This window comes from Mobula hypostoma, chromosome 10 (assembly GCF_963921235.1).
Source record: "Mobula hypostoma chromosome 10, sMobHyp1.1, whole genome shotgun sequence".
Classification (NCBI taxonomy): Eukaryota; Metazoa; Chordata; class Chondrichthyes; order Myliobatiformes; family Myliobatidae; genus Mobula; species Mobula hypostoma.
This window is the reverse complement of record NC_086106.1, coordinates 33,477,268-33,501,580: the sequence shown is the minus strand read 5'-3', so window position 1 is coordinate 33,501,580 and position 24,313 is coordinate 33,477,268. Positions and strand designations below refer to the sequence as shown.

The 24,313-nt window shown below is 42.0% G+C and overlaps 1 gene segment (V, D, J or C); it reads left to right on the top strand.

Moving 5' to 3' along the window:
- The first annotated feature begins 208 nt into the window (after positions 1 to 208).
- LOC134353270 (Ig heavy chain C region-like) lies at positions 209 to 23,100 on the top strand. The segment is given in 7 exon segments: positions 209 to 315; positions 436 to 2,052; positions 10,843 to 11,163; positions 11,997 to 12,299; positions 14,120 to 14,437; positions 21,676 to 21,993; positions 22,409 to 23,100. Coding segments are annotated over 5 exon segments (1,554 nt in total).
- Positions 23,101 to 24,313: the final 1,213 nt, after the last annotated feature.

The following is a 24,313-nucleotide window of genomic DNA, read 5'->3' as shown; positions in this document are numbered from 1 at the left end:
GAAGGAAGCAATGAAGATCTTTCTCTATATCTCTATCCATACATTTACGTTAATGCGTCATATATTTCACCGATGTAGTTATGGAAATATCGGATATAATGCATATCATTATTCGAGCAATAATCGCAGTTAATACGCCTACTGAATTATGCAAATGAGTCCAGGCTCTCGAGGCTTATAAAGTCTTTGGTCCTTCACATGGTTGCACAGACAACTGACGCTGCTGTCTGGAACCTTCTCTACTTAACAGGCTTTCTGGTCGTGAAGAAACAATGAATATTTTGTGTGTATCGATATTTTTAGCGTGGCTACCCAGTACGTGCAGTTCATTTTTAAAGAGAATAATGATTACTATTTTACCGTTGCGTAAACAAATTTCGTTTTATGTTAAATCCTTCAGATATGCGATGATTAAATATGTTTTCCTCCCTTCAGATGCCTTCAGTGCACGGGTAGAACAGACACCAAGAGAAGCAACAAAACAACCAGGCGAAACTCTGACCATCAACTGTGTTTTAAAAGATACTTCCTATGACCTGTGTAGCACATATTGGTACCGCCAAAGGCCGGGTCAAAGCAATAGGGAAAGCTTATCGATTGGAGGACGATATGCGGAAACTGTCAACAAGCCAACAAAGACCTTTTCCCTGAAGATCAGGAATCTAATACCCGAAGACACAGCCACATATTTCTGCAACGCTTACTACGCCACAGTAACGAAACTGAGCACAAGCCAATTCAAATACGTTTGAAAATCTTTCACGCAAGAAACTGTTATTGCTTCGGTCCTGTGGAAAAGAAAATTGCTGAGCAGTAATGGATTCCACCGTAGAGCGAGGGTTGGTTTATAAAAAGTTAGCGACAGTCACTATGCCGCATATATCCAAGTGGGCACCGTTGGAGGTGCAGCGTCACTCTCCTTCCAGAGTTATGCAAATGGCGACTTTATTGCTATTGAATCAACCACTGTGCCAGTATATACTGTCACAGTGATCCAAAACACGGACTCTGCAATTCAAAAAACACCAATGCATTTGGTAATTGGAGAAAGGACAATGCTAACCTATTTCTGAACCGTACAATGCAGACACTATTTTCGAAGGATTATTGGTCATAAAAGTAGTTGTACGGAATATAAACGGTGTTCAGCAAGATTGTAATTTGCGCCTTGACCTCATGATCTTGTATTGATGTACAAGGAACCTTTTAGTATTAGTATCAATGACTGTGTGTGTGGGGATGTCACAGTGATGAATCTTCAATTCCCGTCATACGTAAATCTCCTCCACAGTTCTTTATGCAAAACTAATGCAAGACATTCATTCAGCGACTAAAACTTTTCACTCCCAAACATTCTACCTCTGCCAGACACTGGTACGCATAATGGAGCCTTCCTCTATATATTTGTGTAATTGTAGTGCAAATGCTATAATCATATTAATAACAAAGCTTTGATATTTTCCTTAATATCTGCCTGGCTGGGAGTTATTTCGACGGAAGCGAATAAAACCATTTCATTCATGTCCAGTGCCCTCATTTCATGGAGGTATAGGATTACTTGACGGACTTATACACTATTTACAACAGTGAGGTTATTGTACTCAAGTGAAATGATGTGCCTGTACTATGCCACAGTGGTCTAGGCCATAGCACAAACCTCCGGAAAAGTTTTATTTTATTCGTTGATTTGTAAATGGGATTACAAACTGTACCTTTACATTCATGGATGTTGCTCGACATAATTTGGAAAAAAAAACTTCTTCTTTGGGTTGAATTCTACCCAGATTCCTTGGTTCTCAATTATCAAAATTCCTGTTTCAATATCACATGCCCTTATAATGCGCCAAACAAACACAAGGGCGGAGGAAAACTGAAAGAAATTGAGACCCATTGACAACTTGAATATATTGTTAAGCCTTTTGTTCCAGTCTTATTCTGGAAGACCTACCTCTATAATTCACTTTTAATGATTACTTTCTGTACTGGGATGTATTGGAAGTAAATTATTGTGTGACGAATACGGAGGTGGCACAAAGCTGACTGTGAAAGCTGGTAAGTGACATCTTTTATTACATTTTGGGCAAGCGCGTATTGTTCTCCGATGAGAAGGGCAGTTATATTCTAACTTAAATTATGCAAACAGAGTAGTGCAATATGATAATGTACTTTTGGAATAGAAAAATACTCGACCTGCTGCACGCCTCCCCCGAAAGTAACTTTAAAGTATTACCTTATGCGTTGATATAATGCGATTTTTCATTTATTTGAGTGCCGATTAACTTCCCACTGGTCGCAGACATGACCTACAGTGCCGTGCGATACCTATATTAGAGAAAATTTCTTTATCGGTTCAAATAAATGAAGATTTAGTGTGTAGTGTGAACCCAAGTACGAAAGAACTTTGAAGATGAAATAGGTTTTAGTGCACAAAGGGGTGGATAGAAAGATAAACGGTATTTTAATAATTTGATATTTGGCGGGGAAGTTGAAGCATAAACTCGTAGTGAAAACAACTTGGTACTTTGCTGAAATAGAATAAAATGTCTTTCATTTAGAAACACATATCGTGGTCTAACAACTCCTTAAAATTCGTGCAAGTCTGGAAGTACAGGATGAAACAAATATTGTCAGACTCGTTTGACTTGTTTACCTTTGGTTATATTTTAATGTCAATAGTCAGAATGTTCAGGGAGGGCAGAGGTAGGCGAAATGTGGTTCTGATCGCAAGGCCAGAAGAGATACTGGTTGAATGATAAGATAATCAACTTAGTCTGTGAAAGCGGGACATGATAATATTAAGTCTCCACCATGTCGCTGAATGCTTCTAAGTCAATTGCCACGGAGCTACATTCAATTAAAAGTTACGTTACACTCCAGATTGTAATGAATGTTATTTCAGATGTTCAGTATTGCTCAAGACACCAATTATAAGAGTCCCCCGTGTTAAACAGATTGTGTTGCAGTACAGAATATAAAGCTGCCGTTAGTTAATCAGTATGCTAAAATATAGGTTGCAATGTAAACATTGCTGCGAAACGGGATTTAATTTTCATCAAATGAATTGAACAATAGTGCGTACAAGAAATTCCTCCACAATACAAACTCAGAAGAAGGTAAACGTCTGACGGTATCCTGGGACCCACAAAAACGGAGGGAAGCAATTTGCAAAACTACCCATAATTCGTGCAATTTACTTAACCTTATTGCTTCACCTTTCTTAGTTTTAAACATGCTGTGGAGCTCCTTTGTCCGAACTTAGATGGTTTTAAAAATCCTCTGAATCTCGTTTTTTTTTTGTATTTTTGTTGGAACCTAGTCCAACTCTACGTGTTTTATTTTTTAAATAGGCAAGTAAAAAAGTCGTCTTTGTTCGCATGTAGCGCTGTTGTATATTATTCCGCCTGCCCAGCCCATTTTCTCCCAATACTCTAGCAATTAAAGTAGACCTGCCCCTTGGGTTTTGATCATTTTGGTGAAAGGAGCTTCTCAGACGTCAAACACAGCCGATTCCGCGCACTTAACCGAAAAATTGGGAAGGATTCGACAGAGGAGTACCAAATGGTGAATTTATTGAACACTTCCAAAATAAATCAATGCCTTTTCTATTTTACTGTACTAATGACAATCGAAAGGAAGCTGTTTTGATACCAGCACCTGTTATTCAGTCCAATGAAACGAATGGATGGTTCCTGATCTCCAAGTCATATCTCAAGGTTCCCTTCCCTTCAACAAGTGACACCCGGGTTTTCTGTCTTGGTCCCCATAACTCAATGCACATATTTTATCCTCATCTTTCCTTCCCTTGTAAATCCAGTGACGTTAGAATGAAGTCTCTCAATTAGTACCCAAGATTACCCATAAGGCCATGACATTGGAGCAGAATTAGGCCATTCGGCCCAACGAATATGCTCCGCCATTTCATCATGGCTGATCGATTTCCCTTTCAACCATATTCTCCTGCCTTCTCCCTGAAACCTTTCACGCCAAGACTTATCAAGAATCCATCAAACTGAGCTTTAAATACACTCAATGATCTGGCAACGAAACCCACAGATTTACCACTCTCTGGCTAAAGAAATGCATCCTCATCTCCTTTCTAAATGGACGTCCCTCGGTTCTGACGTTGTGCCCTCTGATTCTAGACTCCCTCACAACAGGAACCATATTCTCCTCGTCCACATTATTTAGGCTTTTCCACGCTTGATACGTTTCAACGTGATCACCCTCTTATATTTACTAAATTCCAATGAATACAGGCCAGAGCCATCAAACGCTCCACATTTGATAGACGTTGAAACTCGGAATCACCTTTGTGAATTTCCGTTGAACTTTCAACAATGTCATCACATCCTTTCTAAGATAAGAGGCCCCAAACTGCTCACTGTATTCCACATGAGGCTTTACCAGTGTCTTATAAAGCGTTACATCCTTGACTTTATATTCTAGGCCTCTCAAAATGAATACTAACATTGCATTTACCTTCCTCATCACCGATTCAACTTCCAATTAATCTTTAGAGGAATCCTGCACAAGGACACCCAAGTCCCTTTACACCACTGTTTTTTTTTTCAATTTTCTCCTCATTCAGAAAGATAGTCTAGGCTTTAATTCGTTCTACCGAAGTGCATGACCATACACTTTGTCTTTGTATTACAACTGCCACAGTTTTGCTCATTTTCCTGATCCGTCTAAGTCCTTCCGCAGACTCCCTGTTTTCTCAACACTACCCGACTCTCAGCATATCTCGAATCCTCCGCACACGGTCACAAAATCATCAACTCCGTCATGCAATTCATTGGCATATAACGTAAAAAGAAGCGGCCCAACAGACCACTGTAGAACACCAGTCACGGCAGGCAATCAATAAAGACTTGCAATATTCCCACTCTTTGCCTCCTGCCAATCAGCTAATGCTCTATCCATGCTGGTATCTTTCCCGTAATGCCGAGGCTACTTCTTCAAAGAGTTCTAAATGATTTGGGAGGATTTTTCCCTTAAGGAAGCTATGCTTCTAAGTACCCCGAAGCTTCAGCCTTAACAATGGAATGAAACATTTTCCAGCCACTGAGGTAAGGTTAACTGGCCTATAATTTACTTTACTCAGCCTCCCTCCTTTCTTGAAGAGTGGAGTGACATTTGCAATTTTCCAGTCCTCCGGAATCATGCTACAATCTAGTGATTCTTGAAAGATCACTGCTAATTCCTCCACAATCTCATCAGCTACCACTTTTAGAACCCTCGGCTGTCGTCCATTTAGTCCAGATGACTTATCTACCTGCAGCCTTATCAACTTTCCAAGTACCTTCTCCCTAGTAATAGCAACTGCACTTACTCCTGCTGCATGACACATTCGGGTATCCAGCATACTGCCAGTGTCTTCCACAGTGACAACTGATGCAAAATACTTAATCAATTTCTTCGGTTATTTCCTTGTCCACCATTACTAGCTGTCCAGTGTCATTTTCATGTGGTCTGATATCTACTCTAGCCTCGTTTTTACTCTTTATATATCTGTAAATAATGCTATGCTCTTTGATATTATTGGCTAGTTGATATTCATGTTTAATATTTCCGCTCCTTATGGATGGGGTTTTAGTTGCTTTCTGTTGATTTTTAAAAGCTTCGCAACCCTCTAACTTCCTGCAATATTAGCTCTGATTTTTTTTGTTGGTTAGGACTCCCTTATCAGATGCGGTTATGTTGTCCTGCCTAAGAACGCTAATTCTTTGGGATGTATCAACCCTGCGCCTTCCGAATTGCTCCCAGAAATTCCAGCGATTGCTGTTCTACCGTCATCCCTGTTCGTGTCGGCTTCCAATAAAACTATTGCCGGTTCCTCTCTCGTGCCTCTATAGTACCCTTTACACCTCTTGTAATACTGATACACGTGACCTTAGCTTCTCCCTCTCAAATTGCAGGTTGAATTCTGTTATGATCACTGCCTCCCAAAGTTTGCTTTACCTTGAGCCCCTTAACCATTTCCAGTTAATTTCATAACACCAAATCCGGAATAGTTGATATCCTAGTTGTTTGAATCACAACCTGCTGTAAATGTCATATCGTAAGTATTCCAAAAATTCTCTCTCTTGGGATCCAAAATCAGCACCAGCCAGGTTTACACAATTTATCTCCATACTTCAATTTCCCATGAATATCATAACATTGCCTGTTGGAAATGCATTTTCTATCCCCCGTTATAATTTGCAGCCCACATCCTGGAGGTCTGTAGGTATCTCCCGTCAATGCCTTATTACCCTTGCTGTTCCTTAACTCTACCTATAACGATTCTACATCTTCGATCCTGTATCACCTCTTTCTCAGGATTGAATTTAATTTTCTCCCAACAGAATCACGCCATTCCCTCTGCCTACCTGCCTGTTCTTTCCTTACAATGTGTATCCTTGGATGCTAAGCTCCCAACTATAATCTTCTTTCAGCCATGACTCAGTGATGCCTATATCGTCATATCTGCCAGTCTCAAACTGCGCCACAAAACACCTACCTTATTTCGCAAACTGCATGCATTCAAATATAAGATCTTCTGTCCAGTATTCATCACCATTTTTGCATTTGACCCCCTGTTACACTGCAACTCACTGACTGTCATTTTGCCCAATCATCTACTTGACCTTCTTGACAATCCCACTGCACACTGCCTCTGCTTACATACCAGCTGCCACATCCTCAGCACTATCTCACAGTTTCCCATCACCTTGCCAAGTTAGTTAAAACGCTCTTCAACAGCTCTTGCAAACATTCCGCAAGTATATTGGTCCCCAAAACGCTCCTATTGTGTAGGTCATCCAGAAGAGATCCCAATGATCCACAAATCTTAAACAGTGTCCCTTCACTAGTTCCTCAGCCATACATTCACCTGCTTAACCATCCTACTTTTAACCTCACTGTGGCGTAGCACAGGCAGAACTCCAGAGAGTACAACGCTAGAAGTCCTGGTTTTCAGCTTTTTACTAAGCAGTTTAAATTCTCAATTCAGGACTCCTCCCTTTTCCTACCTATGCCATTGGTGCTAATATGTACCAAGACTTCTGGCTGCTCATCTTCCCCCTTTAAAATCCTATGGATCCATTCTAAGATGTCTCTGACACTGGCACTTAGGAAGCAACATACCATCCGTGTGCCTTTATCGTGTCCACAGATTCTCGCGTCAACTGATCCTATCACTAGTTCAGTCCGCTTCTGCCCCCTTCCTTTCTGAGCCACAGCAGCAGATGCGGTGCCAGAAACCCTATCGCTGCGGTTTCCCCCTGCTGGTAGGTCGTCGTACTGCACCACACACACACACACACATACACACACACACACACACACACACACACACACACACACACACACACACACACACCAGATCCCAAATGGTATGCTTATTTTTGAGGGGAACGGCCACAGAGGTATTCTGCATCGGCTGCCCATTTTGTTTCCTTCTCCTGACAGTCGCCACGCTTAGGGGTGACCGCTCCCTGTAGCTACAATCTCTCACCTCCTTATTTTCCCGTATGAGCCGAAGGTCAACGAGCTGCAGCTCCAGTTCCACAGCACGTTCTCTGAGGAGCTGAAGTTCGGTGAACCTGATACAAATGTGGTTATCCAGAAGGCTAGAGGTCTCCCAGGGTTCCACTTCTCACACAAAGAACACAGCACGTCCCTGGAGCAATCCTCACTGCTCTCTGTACCAACAGAGGAAGAATATAGAAGAAGAAAGTAACTTGATACTTACCTCGCCCAAGTGTATTGTCGCTCAAGCCTGGTGAGTCAAATCCTCCCTACTCCAACACTGCTCTACTTACACAATGACTACTCTGCTTGTCGCTTCCTCGTTTTTATTTGTTCACTTTCCCACCCGATGTAAGCTGCGCAGGTGATTGAAAGTTGGCTAGTGGTACAGTAATGCGTAAGAGAAGGCCCAGAAGGAATGAGGCTTTTAACCCCATAGTATCCAATGTGAGCCCAACCTCCTGCATCTTGCAAACTGTAGGGAACCATGCATTTTCAAAATAGGATCACAGTTGTTGCCTGCACGCACGCTTCAGACAGTGACTTCATAACTCCAGCGACATTATGGATGTGATTCCCCATCCCATTTCCCTCAACTGGTGCAACTATTACATTAAATCTGCTCACCAACTCTTCTCACCCTTGGCTTCTGACTCCTTTGCTTACACTCAAGGCAAGAATTCAAATATACAAATTAGGAAATGGACCTGGCCATCCCGTCGCAGATCCTACTTTTCCACTTCACCAACGTCAGTCTTATTATGAGCTCAAACCTTCTCTCCCCACCCGTCATATGTGATTGCCCTTTGCTTTGTATGTACGCATCCATCTCTGCTTTAAAATGTTTTGCAATAACCTCCTACTGCATTTAAATAATTTCAACATTTGTAATACACTACGAGAGAAAAGAAAACTTTACCTAGACTTTGTCATAAAAGAGGAACCCCATATTTATGCTCCAGTTTCCTCCCTCATCCCAAAGCCGTGCAGTTGGTTAGTTAATTGTCAAAAAAATACAGCTCACAGTGCTTAGAACAATGAAAGAACTTGGGTGGAATTGTTGTGATTGTGGAGGCGAATAAACCAAAATTGATTCATGTAGAATTAGTGTACATGACTTGTATAAGTTCGGCACACATTCGGTGGATCGAAACACGTGTTTCTATTTTTTTCGCTTATTGCCTTTATTTTATTCAGAGATATAGCACAGAAAGGACCTTCTTTCGCAACTAGTCACACCTCCCTGCAACTCTCCTTTTTAATCCTAACCTAACCATAGGACAATTTACTAACTGGTGTGTAGGAGTTAATTAGAGTATCAGGAGGAAACCCACACGGTCTCGGGAGACCAAGCAAACTCCTCATTGAACTCCAAAATCAGACTCGCCGAATGACAATAGCATTGCGATAACTGCTGAGCTACCGTGTGCCTTCTACTTCTCCAAAACCCTTTCTAAATATCCATGTTGCCTTCGTCCTTATCGTTCAGACCAATTATAAATATTTGGGACCCAACACCTATCCATGTGATTCTAGCGAGCAGTTGGAATAACGCAATTACAGTGTCAGCTATAAGACTGGGGTTCAATTCCTGTCTGTCAGGAGTTTGTATATTCTCGTCCGTCATTACGCTTAGGGTTAGTGAGTGTGGGCGTGCTATGTCGGCGCCGGAAACGGCAATTTTTGCAGGCTGCCCAGTATATTCCTGGCTAATTTGATTTGACACAAACGGCGCATTTCACGAGTTTGCTTCAGTTTCATCCCACCGGGCACTGGAAATTGTCTCTCGTAGTGTAAAACGGGATACTTAATGGGCAGGGTGGACTTGGAGAATTAAAGTGGCATAATGATCAATGCTATCTAATGCCAGGTTCATCTCAGCGGGCACACTGTAAACTTGCCATGTTGATTCCCATATTCAGTACACCTCGACACTCATCAACATTAAGGTGCAGTTTGAAAAAATGTAATTGTGCAGATTATAAAATACAGTGTTGTGTGCTATGGGCAGATTGACGACGTTTCAGATATGATCACCTTTTAACAAACTTTGCACTACTCATATTTTTGCTGCGAGTATTAAGTACATCATGATCATCAAAGTGCAAAGTTCAAAGTCTAATCAAAGTACATATACGTCATTATATACAAGCCTGAAGTTAATTTTCTTGCGGGTATTCATATTAAATGAATTTCATTGATATTATTGAACAGAATAAAATCAATGAAAACCGGTACACATCAAGATTAACAACCAATGGGCAGAACACAAACTGCGCAAATCAATTTAAAAAGCAAATAAAATAACAATAATAAATAAATAAACAATAAACATCGACAACATGAGATGATTTTTTTACAGTGAGCTGTGGTTTGTGGGAAAAGCTCAGGATCAGGGTGAATGAAGTTGAGTGAAGGTATCCTTTCTGGTTCAAAAACATGATGTTGAAGGGGTAATAATTGTTTCTGAATCTGATGGTTTGGGTTCTGAGGCTTTTGTACCTCCTTTCTGATCGCGGTAGCAATAAGAGAGTGTCGCCCGGATGGTGGCGGTCCTTGAAGATAAATACTGCTTTCCTGTGACAGCCATCCATATAGATGAGCTTAATGGTGGGCGGGGGTGGGAGATTTACTCGTGATGAACTGGCCAGTATCCACAACCTCTTTTGTAGGCTTTTCACTAAAGGGCATTGGTATTTCCAATGGTATATTCTGCCACACATCTACATAAGTTTGTTAAAGTTTTAGGTGACATGCTGAATCTTCTCAAACTTCTAAGAAAGCAGTTCCACTGCTATGTTTTCTTTCTAATGACACTTACGAGCTTGGATTCCGTGTAGGTTGAGGAATTTGAAGTTGGTGATTCTCTCCCAAGATGAGGACTGGCTCATAGACCCGCGGTCTGTTCCTCCTGCAGTCAATAATCAGCTCCTTGGTGTTGCTGATATTGAGTGAAAGATTGTTATTCTGGCAGCTGGATTTTCAATCTTTCTTCTCTGTGTTGCTTCGTGACCACCTTTGTAACGCCAAGAATTTATCAGGCGAAATTTCAAGGTACCATTCAAGGTACACGAAATATTCACTGTAAGCTCTGATACCATTATACTGAAGGAAATACCGCAGCTTGAATACCTTCAGCCAAAACGTCTTAGAAGCGCTAAGCTCTTGATGTAAGGAATATTATAGTTATGCTTAACATGATCTCACGATGAAAAACGTAAACTTGATCGAATTATTTCAGCTAAGTTTCTGAGATGAATATTTTGCAGGACAGTGTTAAGTGTCTAACCAAATCAGTAGAAGTAAGTCTTGTATTTTTGTTAATTTTAGCAAGGCAACCGATAGCACCAAATATCAATCTTGTCTATTCTGCAACTGACGAAAAAAAGGCACGGGGTTCTGTGGAATTGATTTGTGTCATGAGCGAATACCTACCTGAAAACATCGCAGTGAGCTGGCAGAAAAACGGACAAGCTGTACGGTCCGGCTTTACCACCAGTCCTCCGGCTAAAACATCAGACGAAACGTTTACGTCAACAAGTGTGCTCAAAGTGCCTGTGAACGAATGGGCCAGTGGTGCTGTGTACTCGTGCCAAGTATCCCACTCTGCAACCAGCAGCAACATCCACAAAGAAATACGAGCTGAGTCAGGTGAGAGGGAGTTCCCAATTTACAGGTGAAATATTTCCACTTTCATCCTCAGTTTTACAGTTGTTGGGTTGTGATCATTTATCAAAGAGATTTAAAAAGAACCAGACTAGTAAAGGTTGAGATGACCGTCAATATAAAGTTTGGATAAGGGACAGACAGGAATGTGATTCTGAAGGTTTAGGGAGCAAACGTGAAATATCAGAGGTAAGAATTCCAAACAAATCTTGGAAACTGTAGTCATAATATGTCATGGTGCGTCAGTGAATATTGTTTTCCGATCACGTTAATGCATCGAATAGAATTTGTGTATCCGAAACGATTCTAAGGAATCCGGGCATCTTAAAAGAGAAGCAAGGGCAAGGGATGAGGAAATCTGCTGCGATCCTCTTTAAATTTCGCAGCACGTTAGGGCTGATATGTTATATTTCTGGCTGGAATAGCATGCAATAAGGAAAGTGTTGGAAAAGAAATAAATGAAAGGGAGAAAGTAGTCGAGGCAGCCACCGGAAGACTTCAACAGTTAAATCTCGTGCTAAACTGGTCTTTCATTTTTGTATAAATACATGGAATGATCTTAGACGCTGCCTTTTTCCATCTAATATTCGCTTCCACGTTCTAACTTTCTGTGTTCTGTCCTCGCTCAGTCTGCCTCTCTGGATAGCTCCATACCTCTGACTATTCTGCCACAAGCCACTCCGGTATCTTATCATGTCGTCCTTTCAGGGAATGTCCGAATGTATCTGTCCCTTCGCCCTTCTTTACTACTAAATTGAAATCATTGCTAAGTTTCAGGTTCGTCATCAATAAGTCATCCTCTCAATCTTGTGTTCTAGGTTTCGCATTATTTCTCAGAGATCCTACCGTTGAAGAAATGTGGATAAACAAAACTGCCACACTGGTGTGTGAAGTGATCGCTACAACTCCAGCTGAGGTTTCCATCTCTTGGACAGTGGGTGGGAAGGAAAGAGCTGATGGTGTTCAAACAGAACAAGCAGCAAAGATCGGGAGTCAGTACTTGACAGTCGGCCGTTTGACCAGCAGCGTGGCCGAGTGGGACAGCGGGGTAGAATACTCCTGCTCGGTGCAGGACAATCAATCAGCTGCTCCCCTATCAAAAAGGACACAAAACGCAAAAGGTGGGTGCAATAACAACAATCGAAATGCAAAGCAGTGCAGATGCAGAAAGAGGAACAGAAACTGCTGAAAGTCAGTCAGCAGATTGCAGAGGAGAACAGGCATGACGGTGAGCGAGTTGGCCTCTGGTAGAGTTGTAAGGCGTTATATAATTCAGGGGAAGACGGGCGTTGCGATAATTAGTGCACCGATAAAGTTTCCCCAATGCATTATTAAACGAAACGTTGGAGATATAGGGTCCTAGAACATAGGGGCAGCCTCTTCGGCCCAGTAAAACAGAGTGCGCATCGGCACTAAGGAATTCTACATTTTTTAAACAACACACATCAAAGTTGCTGGTGAACGCAGCAGGCCAGGCAGCATCTCTAGGAAGAGGTACAGTCGACGTTTCAGGCCGCGACCTTTCGTCAGGACTACATTTTTTAAAAATTGTTTTGTAGTTTCAACAACTCCTCACAGAGTCTACCCTCCACCTCCACATTAAGAGTAAGTTATACTAGTCAACGTAGCTAGCACCTGCATGTTCGCCGACATGGGATTTGAAGAACCTAAATTAAACGCGAGCAGTCACTCGACAACCGTATAAAATCCAGCGGAGCAGGTCAATACCGAAACCAGGTTTCTAGAGATTTGTGTCAGATATACTAATAGCGGTATCCCTGTGCTACCACACTCAATTATCGCAGAGTCATAAAATCACACAACACAAATACAGCCGGCCCTCTGAAATCCATATTAAAAGCTGTTTCACATCTATCTCAATCCAATGTGTAGTAATAGAAAATAATTCTTTAAATATCTTTCCTACTTCAGTGATCGTCCAAATATTTTCTCAATGTAGTGACCACGTCCACGTCCAGCACGATCCAGATAGCAACAATTTCCTCTGATATACCTTTCCCTAAAGCTCCTTCTCTTAACTTAAGCATGTGTTCCCTTTGGATTTCATAGCCTAGTAATAAGGAACGATTTTGTCTATTTAGCCTATCTTTGTCGCTAATAATTGTATCTGGTTTCATTGGGTCAATCCTCAGTTCCCTTCACTCCAGAGAAAATAAGCCCAGCCTATCCAATTGCTCGCCATGAGGTTCTCCAATCCAGTTAACATACAGTTGAATATCATATGCACCCTTTCCAGCGCATTTATCTTATAAAGCGGCGACCAGAACTGAACTCCGTATTTCAAACGGGAGTGCACGAGTGTTTGGTAAATTTAAAACAGAATTTCCCAACTTTCACGTGCTAAACCCCGATCTAAGAAGGCAAGTATGTCGTGATCCTTGGTCAACATTCCATCTAGCGGTGCTGCTGCTTTCAGGGTACTATGGACTTGAACTCCAATATCTCTCTGTTCATAAACGTTTCTTAATAATGAGCAATTAAAGTTCATCTGCCGCTGCACGTGCAACTTTCTATTTGATCTGTGTCGTGTCACAGGCTTAGACACCAGGCCTCACGATTCAGCAAGTTTAGTGTCAACCATAACCTCAAAAATTATACTTCCTATAAGCACATGCAAATCGTTATTTCTATCACAAACGACAAAGATCACAGTACTGTGGTACGCCGCACGTAGCATAATTCCGAACAGAAAGTTATTGTCGCCATTACCCTTAGTAGCTCACTAACAAGTAGACTGCTCACCATGGAGTCTTAAACAACTTGACAAGCGCTTTGTTAGAAATCTTGTCAAATAGAAAGGGGGCAATGTTTCTTCTCCGGAGATCCTACAAGTCCAGCTGATTATTTGCACCGTTTCATTTCAACCACATTTCGGAAAGACAGTTTTTGGAGATTAACACTGGTCGACCTTCTCTTGCAGTCAAAGCAGTGGAACCAAGGGTACGCCTCTTGCCCCCGTCTCCAGAGGAGATTAAAACTGCGGGTATCGTTACGCTCACATGCACGATAACGGGATTCTACCCCGATGACATAACCGTTTTGTGGCAGAAGGACGGAGCCGCATTCTACTCGAACGCTACCAGCTTCCCCACTGCACTTCAACAGGACATGACCTTCAACACCAGAAGCCTCCTTTACTTGACTTCAGCCGATTGGAAGAAGGACGCAACATACTCCTGTGTCGTCACGCACCCACCTTCACAATCTACTGTGAAAGCAAACATCAGCACCCCGAAAGGTAAGTACAATTTGCCAAAAGGCTCACATCCATTCCGTGCTTTACATCCCAGTCAAGAGATAAAAATACAACAAAGGTCGGCAATAAGCAGACTGAAACGATCATTGTAATGTACTATAGTTGTAATCAGACCTCTCTGGTGGTCCACTAAAATAACATATATGAGCGTCAACTAAAATTCATGAGATGTAAACGGATCTCTGTTGAACCTGAGAAGCCAAGCTGCATTATAATATTAATTTGCCTCACCAATAGGAGCTAAATAGGGTAAAGCTGAAGGAATGCGTACGTACATTAAATGATGAATGACAATATGACTGGAGTCCGTTCTTGGCGTTTCTGATTATATTCTAAGATTGTTTAATGGACCACACTTGTAAACAGACTTGTTTAAGCTCAAGTGGAGTATAATCAATACATTCGAATTAGCGTAGTAATAGCTCACAGGTAATAGACCGATGGTTTAGCGATGAGTCTCCGATGTGTTTGGCATGAATAACTGGGTGGGGTCATCCTCTGTCAGGATTTTGTACGTCCTCTCTGTGCAATGCGTGGATTTCCTCCTATTACTCCGATTTCCTTCCACAGTCCGAAGATTTACCGGTTACTAAGTTAATCGGTCATTGTAAATTGTCCAGTGATTAGGCTAGGGTTATATCGGGAGTCACTGGGCGCTGCCCGAATGGCCGGAAGGTCCTATTCTGCCCTATATATTAGAATATTTAAAGAAATGTAGGTCCAACTAACTGATGTGAGTCACAGTTAAGTAAGTATTGAAATCCTCCGTACCATCAGCAGCTATTTGATCTGGACTGGAGAAAAAATGTCTGAGTGGAACGCCTTCAACTTGAGTGTCAGTTTTTTTTCTCTCGCATGGTGTTGATGGTCCTCGGCCTGGATCTCACAACAAAACATAACATCCACGACTATCTACGGGGAGTTTAAGGATTTCAGACGTAGCTGTTTTATGGAGAAACTGAAATGTAATTCACAGGAAGCTGCGAAGTCAACATAGTTCTGTCAATCGCTTGGACCATTAGATCCCATTATACAGCGAACCGTGATGCATTCATTTAGCGATACAGCGCAGAGTAGGCTATTTCTGTCTTTCGAGCAACGTCACCCCAAAAGCTGCACAACTCTGATTAACCCTAACCTAATTCCGGGTCAATTTTACAGTAAGATCAAAAACCATAAGACATAGGAACAGAATTAGGCCATTCAGCCCATCGAGTCTGCTCCGCCATTCCATCATGGCTGATCCCGGATCCCACTCAACCCCATACGCCTGTCTTTTCGCCATATCCTTTGATGCCCGGACAGATCGGGAAACGATCACCTTCCGCCTTAGCTATATGCACGGACGGCCTCCACCGCAGTTTGTAGCAGAGCATTCCACAGATGTACTACGCTCTGGCTGAAAGAATTCCTCCTTACCTCTGTTCTAAGGGTCGCCCGTCAATGTTGAGGCTGTGCCATCTTGTTCTCGATACCCCCACCATAGAAAACATCCTTTCCACATCACTGTAACCCGTCCTTTCAACATTAGGTAGGTTTCAATGAGATCCACACGCATTCTTCTCAATTCCAGTGCGTATAGTCCCAAAGCTACTATACGCTCCGCATATGTACTTCCCGTCATCTCTGGAATCATCCTCGTGAACCACCTCTGGACTCTCTCCAATGACAACACATCCTTTCTGAGATATGCGGCCCAAAACTGTTGACAATACATAAACTGCGACCTCACTGGTGTCTTATAAAGGCTCAGCACAAACTCCTTGCTTTTATATTCTATTCCCCTTGAAATAAATGCCAACATTGCATTTGCCTTCTTTACCACAGACTCAACCTGTAAATTAACCTTCTGGGAGACTTGCACGAGGACTCCTAAGTCCCTCTGCACCTCTGATATTTGAAACTTCTACCCATTTAGATAATAGTCCGCACTGTTGTTCCTTTTACCAAAATGTATTATCATATATTTCCCAACCCTGTGTTCCATTTGCCACTTTTTCCCCATTATTCCAATTTATCTAAGCCCTGCTGCAATTGCATTGCTTCCTCAGCACTACCTAATCCTCCAACTATCTTCGTATCATCCGCAAATTCTACCACGACGCCATCAATTCGACTATGTAAACCACTGATAAACAATATGAAAAGCAGCTGTCCTATTACTGACCCCCGAGGAACACCACTAGTCACCGGCCGCCAACCATAAAAAAAGGCTTCTTTTATTCCCATTCACTGCCTCCTGCCTGTCAGCTATTCTGGAATCCACGCCAGCAGCTTTCCGGTAACGAGATAGGGTTTTATCTTGTTGAGCAGCCTCATGTGTGGCAGCTTATCAAACCCCTTCTGAGAATCCAAGTAAATGATATCCACTCCCTCGCCTCTGTCCACCCTGGTTGTTACTTCCTCGAAGAACTCTAACAGATTTGTCAGGCAAGATTTCCCTTCACAGAAACTATGCTTACTTTGACTTAACTTTATCATCAGTCTCCAAATACCTCTAAACCTCATCCTTAATTATAGACTCCAACACTTTCCTGTCCACTAAGGTTAGGCTAACTGGCCTATAACCCTCCCTTCTTAAAGAGTGGAGTGACATTTGCAATCTTCCAGTCCTCCGGGACCATGCCAGAATCAAGTGATTCTTGAAAGATCATGGCCAATGCATCCGTTATCTCTTCAGCAACCTCGCTGAGGACTCTGGGATGTAGACCATCTAGCCCAGGTGATTTACGTACCTTAAGAGTAAACAACAGGTGAGAGTAGATAAAGGACCGATAGAAAATGATGCTGGAGAAATTGTAATGGGAGATAAGGAGATGGCTCAGGAACTGAACGAGTATTTTGCATCAGTCTTCACTGAGGAAGACATCAGCAGTATACCGGACACTCAAGGGTGGCAGGGAAGAGAAGTGTGCCCAGTCACAATTACGACAGGAAGCTGAATAGTCTAAAGGTAGTTAAATCTCCCGGACCAGATGGAATGCACCCTCGTGTTCTGAAGGAAGTAGCTGTGGAGATTGCGGAGGCATTAGCGATAATCTTTCAAAAGCCGGCAGATTCTGGCATGGTTCCGGAGGACTGGAAGATTGCAAATGTCACTCTGCTATTTAAGAAGGGGTCAAGGAAGCAAAAAGGAAATTATAGACCTGGTAGCTTGACATCGGTGGTTGGGAAGTTGTTGGAGTCGATTGTCAAGGATGAGGTTACAGAGTACGAGGAGGCATATGACAAGATAGGCAGAACTCAGTATGAATTCCTTAAAGGAAAATCCTGCCTAACAAACCTATTACATTTTTTGAGGAAATTAAAAGTAGGCTGGACAAGGGAGATGCAGTGGATGTTCTATATTTGGATTTTCAGAAGGCCTTTGACAAGGTGCCACACATGAGGCTACTTAACAAGATAAGGGCCCATGGAATTACGGGAAAGTTACATACGTGGATAGAGCGTTGGATGATTGGCAGGAAACAGAGAGTGGGAATAAAGGGATCCTATTCTGGTTGGCTGCCGGTTACTAGTGATGTTCCACAGGGGTCCGTGTTGGGGCCACTTCTTTCTACATTGTACATCCAACGATTTGGATTATGGAATAGATGGCTTTGTGGCTAAGTTTGCTGACGATACGAAGATAGGTGGAGGAGCCGATAGTGCTGAGGAAACAGAGAGTCTGCAGAGAGACTTGGATAGATTGGAAGAATGGGCAAGGAAGTGGCAAATGAAATACAATGTTGGAAAGTGTATGGTTATGCATTTTGGCAGAAGTAATAAACGGGCAGACTATTATTTAAATGCGGAAAGAATTCCAAGTTCTGAGATGCAACGGGACTTGGGAGTCCTCGTACAGGATACCCTTAAGGTTAACCTCCAGGTTGAGTCGGTGGTGAAGAAGGCGAATGCAATGTTGGCATTCATTTCTAGAGGAATAGAGTATAGGAGCAGGGATGTGATGTTGAGGTTCTATAAGGCGCTGGTGAGACCTCACTTGGAGTACTGTGGGCAGTTTTGGTCTCCTTATTTAAGAAAGGATGTGCTGACGTTGGAGAGGGTACAGAGAAGATTCACTAGAATGATTCCGGGAATGAAAGGGTTAACATATGAGGAACGTTTGTCCGCTCTTGGACTGTATTCCTTGGAGTATAGGAGAATTAGGGGAGACCTCATAGAAACATTTGGAATGTTAAAAGGCGTGGACAGAGTGGATGTGGCAAAGTTGTTTCCCATGATGGGGGTGGGGGCGGGTCTAGTACGAGAGGGCATGAATTAAGGATTGAAGGGCCCCTATTCAGAACAGAAATGCGAAGACATTTTTTTAGTCAGAGGGTGGTGAATCTATGGAATTTGTTGCCACGGGCAGCAGTGGAGGCCAAGTCATTGGGTGTACTTAAGGCAGTGATTGATAGGTATCTGAGTAGCCAGAGCACAAAGATTATGATGAGAAGGCGAGGGAGTGGGACTAAATGGGAGAATGGATCAGCTCATGATAAAATAGCGGAGCAGACTCGAATGGCCGACTTCTGCTCCTTTGTCTTATGGTATTATGGTCTTAAGACCTTTAGGTTTGCCTAGCACTTTTTTTTCCTTTGTAATAGCAATGGCACTCGTTCCTGCTCCCTGATGCCCATGGATCTATGGTACGCTGCTAGTGTCTTCCACAGTGAAGATGGATGCAATGTACCCATTACGTTCATCTGACATTTCTTTGCCCCCATTGCTACCTTACCAGCATCATTTTCTAATGGTCCAATATTAACTCTCACCTCCCTTTTACCCTGTATATAATTTAAAAAACTTTTAATATCCGGCTTTATATTACTGGCTAGTTTGTCCTCATATTTGACTTTTACCCTTCTTATAGATTTTTTTAGTTGCCTTTTGTAAAGCTTTCCAACCATCTAAATTCCCATTCACTTCGACTACCTTATATGCCCTTTCCTTCGTTTTTATGCAGTTCTTATCTTCCTTTGTCAGCCACAGTTGCCTACATCTGCCATTTGAGAATATCTTTCTCTCTGGAACATATCTATCCTGCGCCTTGTGAAACTTCAGCCATCTCTGCTCTGTCGTCATCCCCACCAGTATCCTCTTCCAAACTACCTGGACACGCTCCTCTCTCATGCCTCTATAATTCCATTTATTCCATTGCGATACAGACACATGCGAGTTATGCTTCTCAGTGACCCCAATTAACCAACCCGGTACGTTTTTCTTTGACTCTGGGAAGAAACTGGAGCATCTGGGGAAAAAAAACGTGCATTCCTCGGGCAGAACGTAGAGACATCTTACAGAACAGCGCAGGTATTAAACTCCGAACTCCAGAATGCTCCGAGCGGTAATAGCGACGCGCTTCCGTGGCTCTGTGTTGTTGTTTGGCAAAGGTCGGAGCCATTAATTGCACCAAAGAAAATGATGAAAATCAATTATACAAGCACAATGGCGTCATCGTATTAGATGGTTAGGACAGTTTAGTAAACTTCAGGAGCTTCATTAATAAACTCCTTTCCATGATAAGCACAGATGGTCGTTTATGTAAGCATATTGGACAAATCTAATCACAACGCCTCATCAAATGAAGCAGTCCATGTATCCTTGCGGGAAGGTCGATACCATATCCTAACGTTGGCAGCGACTGCCAAGTGAGATTTCTACAACATAGGTTCCAGACAATAACTAAAATAAATTGTAACAATCTGCTCTGGATATTCATTGGTTCATGCACAAGAACATTCAGACCACTCCAAACACCAACATTCTTCAGTTTCCGACCATTCATAAAATACACTATCGTCATATTTATTTTTCCTCACGTTTTCCACCTTACATTCAATCTGCTTAGTTACCAATTTACTTATCTTGTCTAAATGCCACAAAATTCTCTCAGAATCTTTCCCACAGCCCACGATGCCACATAGTTTGTATTCCCAGTAAACAGACATATTACAGTGTATCCCCCAGTAATATCATAGAAATAGACTAAGAGCATCTGAAGCCCCAGTATCGATCGCCGTGATATCTTGTTCGCCTCAACTTTTAGGGCCGTAAACCTTTATTTCATTCGCTTCTGGTACATGGTTGCTGTACTGTTTAACATATACAAAATGGACTGCTTTTATTCACCTGTGCTACTTTGACAGTACCTCCCAAAACACAAAATACCATGGACAGAGGAAATAGAGTATAGCACCTTCCCTTCAGTTTCGATGGGTTTACATCCCGTACACGCTACCCAACAGCAGTGAAAATTATGATTCACCAGAAGCATTAAAGCAATTTAGGAAAATAGCTCACATTTTCTATGCAAGACAGGTAAACAATGGACTTAACAGCTGCATCAAGAATCGAAACAAAAGTAATAAAGCAAAATTACAAAAGGCTCGTGCGCACTTGAAACTGAATTCCTCCTCCAAATGTTACTGTATTTTTAATACCACAGTTTATATTTTTTCTGGAATGCGTTGGGTGGTAAATAATGCAAGTGTCGGCTCATACATCGCAGTAGTCTTAATATTTTCAAGATCAATTCAGTGGCAAGCGCTCCCTGCTAATACGTGTTTCCGTTATATTTTATGGCACGTGGTAACCTACGGAGTCAGCGTGGCCGCTTCGGTTTCACGTTACTGGCAAATTCTCCTTTTTCCAGTGGAGTCGCTCCCACAAAATATGACCTAAAATATTGAACAGCTAGCCACAAAACAATGTTCTTTATTAGAATTCATTGGCATGTTATATTTTGTTTTCTTATTTCGAAGAGCGTTCTACTCCGTCCATAATGGAGAAAGTACTGCAGTTTCTGAGTATAACTTTCCGCTTAATTGTTCGATCAACTTGTTTTAGAACCACACTGGGGACTGGAAGACAAACCTTTTGCGCAATTTGTGTGAATACCCTTGAAGGAAACCACGTTTTACCTCGGTATTTTGAAGATTTAAGGGTGAACGTTTGCATCCATGAATGGGAGAAAGTACTTACTGCTAAAGTCATGTCAATGTACTGTTTGCGCTGTGGTGTAAGTAAATGGGAGAGTCAATGAGGATATCAGACAAGGAAGACAGAGGAGTCAAGGTGATAAGGCAAGAATAGCTGTATTAGGGAAGCAGAAAAAAGTCACAGAGAAATTCGTAGTAAGTGGGATTATGAGCTACTCCGGCCTGGTTACAGTTGTTATAATCCACATCTTGAACATCACAGAATGAATATAACCATTCCCACTTTCTTGCCAGAAGAATGCCGTGAGGCTGATATTAATGTCATCATAAAAAAGCCTTCGTTTGAAGAGATTTGGACAATTCGGAGAGCAACAATTGTGTGCGAAGTGGTTTACGCAGATTTGCAGAATGTCATAGTCTCCTGGCGAGTAAATGGAAGTCGGAGAGTGAACGGAGTGGAGACACACGGTCCAGAGTGGAGGGGAAGTAAATCCGTCATCGTCACCAAACTGAAGGTCAGTGTAGAGGAATGGAACAGTGGAACCGAATACCTGTGCTTCGTAGAAGGCCGTGATCTGCCAACACCAGTGACAAAGGCCACCAAAAAAACCAAGGGTAAGTGCAATTAACTGTCGCCTTGAGGCCGCATGGTACATCAAATAAACTTATTAGCAGTGACATTCATGAACTAGTCAACAGAATCGAAAATATAATCTCCTCTATTCTGTTGCGTAACAGCAACCCAAACGAAAAAAAAACTGATCAGGACACCCGTGGTAACGTAGAAAAGAAGTAAATACAGCACACATTCAGATAAATAAAACTGAAAATTTATACATGGTATCTTAATAACAACGAGCAAATGCAACACCTTATTTATATTTGGAGCCGATATGCCTGGTGTTGAAAAGCTGATCTCATTCCTGAGTTTGTTGATATTTGAACACCCGGAGTCCGGTGAAGATGCAAAATGCGGAGTAATCAGCAAGTCACAGATGAAACTAATTTAACATATGTGTTTCCCTTCCAGTTACTGAAATGCACAGCCCTAAAGCTTACCTCTTGTACCCATCAGCTGAGGAGATTCAAGCCGAGGAAGCAGCTACCCTAATTTGCCTCGCGACCGGTTTTTATCCGGAAGATATATACGTCGGTTGGATGGCCAATGACACTCTTTTGCATTCGGGATACTCCATCCAACCTAACAGCAATAAGGAAAACGGCTCTAACTCGGTAACCAGCAAGTTGAGGATCAGCGCAGAAGATTGGGAGAAGGGAACCACCTATAGCTGTTTGGTTGGACATCCGTCGCTATCAACAAGTTTAGTCAGAAGTATTAATAAATTCCACGGTAAACCTACTTTAGTTAACGTGTCACTCGTTCTAACTGACAGCTTTAAATCGTGTGTCTAATTATCCGTGAATTAATTACTAATAGTTTGGAAGTGTGTATTGCTTACTGCGTAGCTGCTTGAGTTTCCGTTTTGCTGATTTACTGAAGACCACGCATAGCATTCACTCTTCAGATTATCCCACCGTAAATGAAATATTTCCTTAATCTCATCAGTTCGATAACGTTGTGATGAGCTCTAGATAACATTGGAATGCTTTTAACTTTACGGTGATTTTGAAAATATAGTACTTCGGAGATGTTAGTAAGTCGCGGAATAGATAGCAGAGAGCAATTTATTCTGTATGCTACATTACATTGAAATAAATTCGGAATGAAAACTTCTTGGCTTCCACATGTGTGCTCTTATCTTTGCTCTTAAGAGTAAAACATATTCAGTTTTAACTATTAGCTTCGTAAATATATGCAGTATACTTCTATGCTTTCCTTTTCACATGTCGCAAATATGGCAGGGAGAGGGGAGAGGCAACGTGTAGCGGTAATTACTGAGGTTATTCAGTTCCTAGCAGTTCGTGGAGATTAGATTGGAGATCTGATTTGACGGATAAGCTCGTTCGTGCATGTGTACCTGTCACCTGAACATTAAAAGCAAAAAGTCCATAGTCAATAGACAACAGCTCGGAATAAGGATCAGGATTATTTTCATTGACGATGTCGCGAATTTTACTGTTTGCGGCAGCAGTACAACGCGATACATAAAACATACTGAAAAATACAGTAAGAAAGAGATGCTTAAAAATAAATGAGTAGTGATAAAAGGGGGGAAACCAGTGAGGTAGTTTTCATGTGTTCATGGATTGTTCAGAATCTGATGAAGAAGGGACAGAAGCTGTTCCGAAAAAGTTGAGTGTGTGCCTTCATACCCCAGTACTTCCGATGGCAATAATGAGAAAATGGCTCATCCTGGATGGTGGGAGCCCTTAATGATTGTTGCCAACCCTCTGTGGCACCGCCTTTTGACATGTTCTCACTGTTGGGAAGCCTCGAGCCTATGAAGAAGCCGCACATAAACCTCTGCAGTATTTACGGTTCCCTTGCAGTGACGCCTAAATACCAGGTGGCGGTTCAGCCAGTTAGAATGCTGACGTCTTGAATGTTAGACTTCTGTAAAAATTTGGCAGGGTCTTTGTTGATATACCAAATCTTCTCTAACTCTTAATAAAATATACCACTGGCGTGCTTATTTTCCTATTTACATCCATATTATGGGATCTGGATAGATCTTCAGAGAATACATCCTGGAACTTGAAATGCCTCACCTTTTCCACTGCTGACTCCTCGATTAGGACCAGGGTGTGTTTCTTTGACTTCTGCTTTCTGAAGTCGACATAAATTAATTTCCCTTAGTCTTGTTGAGAACAGGGCTGTTGCTGCGGCACCACTCAACCAGCTGATTAATCTCACTGCTGCATGCCTCTTCGTCACACTCTGAGATTCTGCTGACAGCAGTTTCGTAGGCAAATTTGTAAATCGCGTTCATGCCAAAATCGTATTCGGAAAGATAAACCAAGCTGCTGGTTTTCA